Source organism: Otolemur garnettii, unplaced genomic scaffold (genome assembly GCF_000181295.1).
Source record: "Otolemur garnettii isolate 467f Iridium unplaced genomic scaffold, OtoGar3 scaffold00050, whole genome shotgun sequence".
NCBI lineage: Eukaryota > Metazoa > Chordata > Mammalia > Primates > Galagidae > Otolemur > Otolemur garnettii.
In genome coordinates this window covers 11,338,083-11,340,815 of record NW_003852445.1, presented here as the reverse complement: position 1 = coordinate 11,340,815, position 2,733 = coordinate 11,338,083, and the positions used below count along the sequence as shown (strand labels likewise).

Here is a 2,733-nt window from a genome sequence, read left to right as displayed (position 1 = left end):
TGGTTGCAGCCATCTTTGTTGTTTGGCGGGCCCAGGCTGGATTCGAACCCACCACCTTAGGTGTATGTGGCTGGCGCCTTAGCCACCTGAGCCACAGGCGCCGAGCCGGTAGGCATACTTACAAAACTGATTACTTTCTTTAACTCTACCTCAAAGACATTTTTGACATCGTGGATGGTACACATGTAGCTCATGTGGATTTAGTACTTCACCAGGAAGACATGTGTAATGAGCAGCAGCAGGAGCCAGCCAAGATTTCTTCCTTTACTTCATTAAGAGTGTCTCAAGACCTAGATGTCGTGGTGATCGTTAGCTCCTCCAACTCTGCAATTGCTCTTAACTTAAATTTGTATTTCAGGTATGTAGATTACTGCAGTTTCTAATTTGATGTAAATAATTAGAGCCAAAAGAAGTAAAAAGTGTGTTGTTTAAAAAATAAAAAATTTAACCAGTTTTCCTTTTCTACTTAGGTCATGTTGTAGCTGTTACTTAGGGAGATAGTTACTGTATAATAATGGATACAAAGTACCACTGGCCACAGTGTATTTCGTCATATACATCAAGGTTTTGATTTTGCTTTATGTAATATATTTGTTATGTCACATAAGGCAGTCAAGATTGCACAATTTTAAAATGGCTTTTAAATTCACTTACTTCCTGCTCCACATTAGAATAGAAGAGAAATGGGCTCAGCACCTGTAGCTCAAGCGGCTAAGGTGCCAGTCATGTACACCAGAGCTGGTGGGTTTGAATCCAGCCTGGGCCTGCTAAAACAATGACAACTACAACCAGAAAATAGCCAGGTGTTGTGGCGGGTGGCTGTAGTCCCAGCTACCTGGGAGGCTGAGGCAAGAGAATTGCTTAACCCCAGGAGTTGGAGGTTGCTATGAGCAGTGATGCCATGGCACCCTACCCAGGGCAACAGCTTGAGGCTCAAAAAAAAGAATAAAAGAGAAGAGAAACGGGATTTACTATGTGTTAGAATTGCTGCTTTTGTAGCTTGTGCTCTTGCTTCCCTTGGGGATCACTTTTGTCTTTTTTTTTTTTTTTTTAACAGAGTCTTGCTCTGTCACCCAGGCTAGAGTATAGTGGCAGCAGCTTAGCTCACAGCCACCTCAAATGTCTGGGCTCAAATAGTCCTCCTGCCTCAGCCTCCTGGGTAGCTGAGATTACAAGTGCACTCCACCACACCTGGCTAATTTTTTTCTATTTTTAGTAAAGATAGAATCTCTTTGCTCAGGCTAGTCTTGAACTCCTGACCTCATGTGATCCTCCCTCCCAGAGTTCTAGAATTACAGGAGGGGCAGGGATTACTCTTAAAAAACCTTGACAAGATGCAGTCAGCTAGCTTTCTTCAGCTCAGGATTTGCCTTGTGGGAATTTGTGGCTGTCTAAATATATTAGTAATAACTGAGTCTTTATTTGTGTTCATTTTTGATTTAGATATGCTAGTAGCTTCCAATTTTATGGAGTTTTTTTTGGGGGGGTGTATCCCTGTAATCCTAGCACTGTGAGAGGTCAAGCAGGAGGGTCACTTGAGGCCTTTCATTTTATTGATTGAGACAAAGTCCAATGATCCCGGGTAGAGTACAGTGGCATCATTATAGCTCACTGCAATCTTAAATTCCTGGGCTTAAGCAGTCCTTTTGTCTCCGCCTTGGGAATAGCTAGGAATACAGGCACCTGCCACAATGCCTGTCTGGTTTTTCTATTTTTAGTAGAGATGGGGGTCTTTCTCTTGCTTAGGCTGGTCTTGAACTCCTGAGTTGAAGCAATCCACCCACCTCTACCTTCCAGAGTGCTAGAATTCTAGGCGTGAACTACAGCGCCCAACCCCTGAATGAAACCTTTTTTCTACCTTCTCAGTGTCTACCTGCAAGCAACTGAACACTTAAGAGAAAATACAAAGGAAAATTGATACCACTGTTTCACATTCACCACCTTCAGTGGCCTTTCAATGTTACCTGGGCATTTTATAGTAATTTTTCGCGAGCCTATTCTTTATAACAATGTTTTTAAGTCTTCTCTTTTTTCTTCAAACCTCCATTCATTTCTTTTCCTAATTCTTCTTAGATTATCTTGCCTTCTACTTTGTAAAGAAAGTAGCACCCATGTAGTGGGAGCTCTCCAGCTTTCTCAGTTCCCCTCTTCCTATGCAGGCCTCTCCCTCTGTGTGCATTCTAGATCTCATTCCTTCCCTCAAGAAATTCTCTTTATTTCCTCTCTTTTCTATATACTAGTCCTTCCTTACCTGTGGTTTCACTTTCCATGGTTTTAGTTTCTCACAGTCAACTGCAGTCCAAAAATACTACATACGCTAAGGTATTTATAGAGCAAGACTTCATTTGCATGACTTTGATTACAGTTTATTGTTTTATTACTTTGATAACAGTTTATTGTTTTATTATTAGTTATTGTTGTTAATCTTGTACTGTGCCAGATTTTTAAGTTAAACTTTACATAGGTGTATATGCATAAGGAGAAACATAGCATAGTTGACCCTTAAACTAGTAGAGGGCTAGGGGCACCGTCCCCTGCATAATCAAAAATCTGCATATAATTCGACTCCCCTAAAACAACTACTAATAGCCTACTAATAGCCTATTGACTGACACCCTTACAATAACATAAATAGTCAATTAGCACATACTCTATTTTTACAATAAAGTAAGTTAGAGAAAATAAAATATTAAGAAAATCCTTTTTTTTTTTTGACTTTTTTTTTTTTTTTTT

At 40.1% G+C, this 2,733-nt stretch overlaps 1 protein-coding gene across 2 annotated transcripts in view; it reads left to right on the top strand.

The window, feature by feature from the left end:
• Positions 1-2,733, top strand: part of SPG11 (SPG11, spatacsin vesicle trafficking associated) — an 86,346-nt gene that overhangs the window by 6,454 nt on the left and 77,159 nt on the right. For both annotated transcript variants that reach the window (XM_003791787.3, XM_023514247.1), the window contains exon 4: positions 157-358. In XM_003791787.3, the coding sequence (XP_003791835.1) occupies positions 157-358 (202 nt within the window). The remainder of the gene's footprint in view (positions 1-156; positions 359-2,733) is intronic.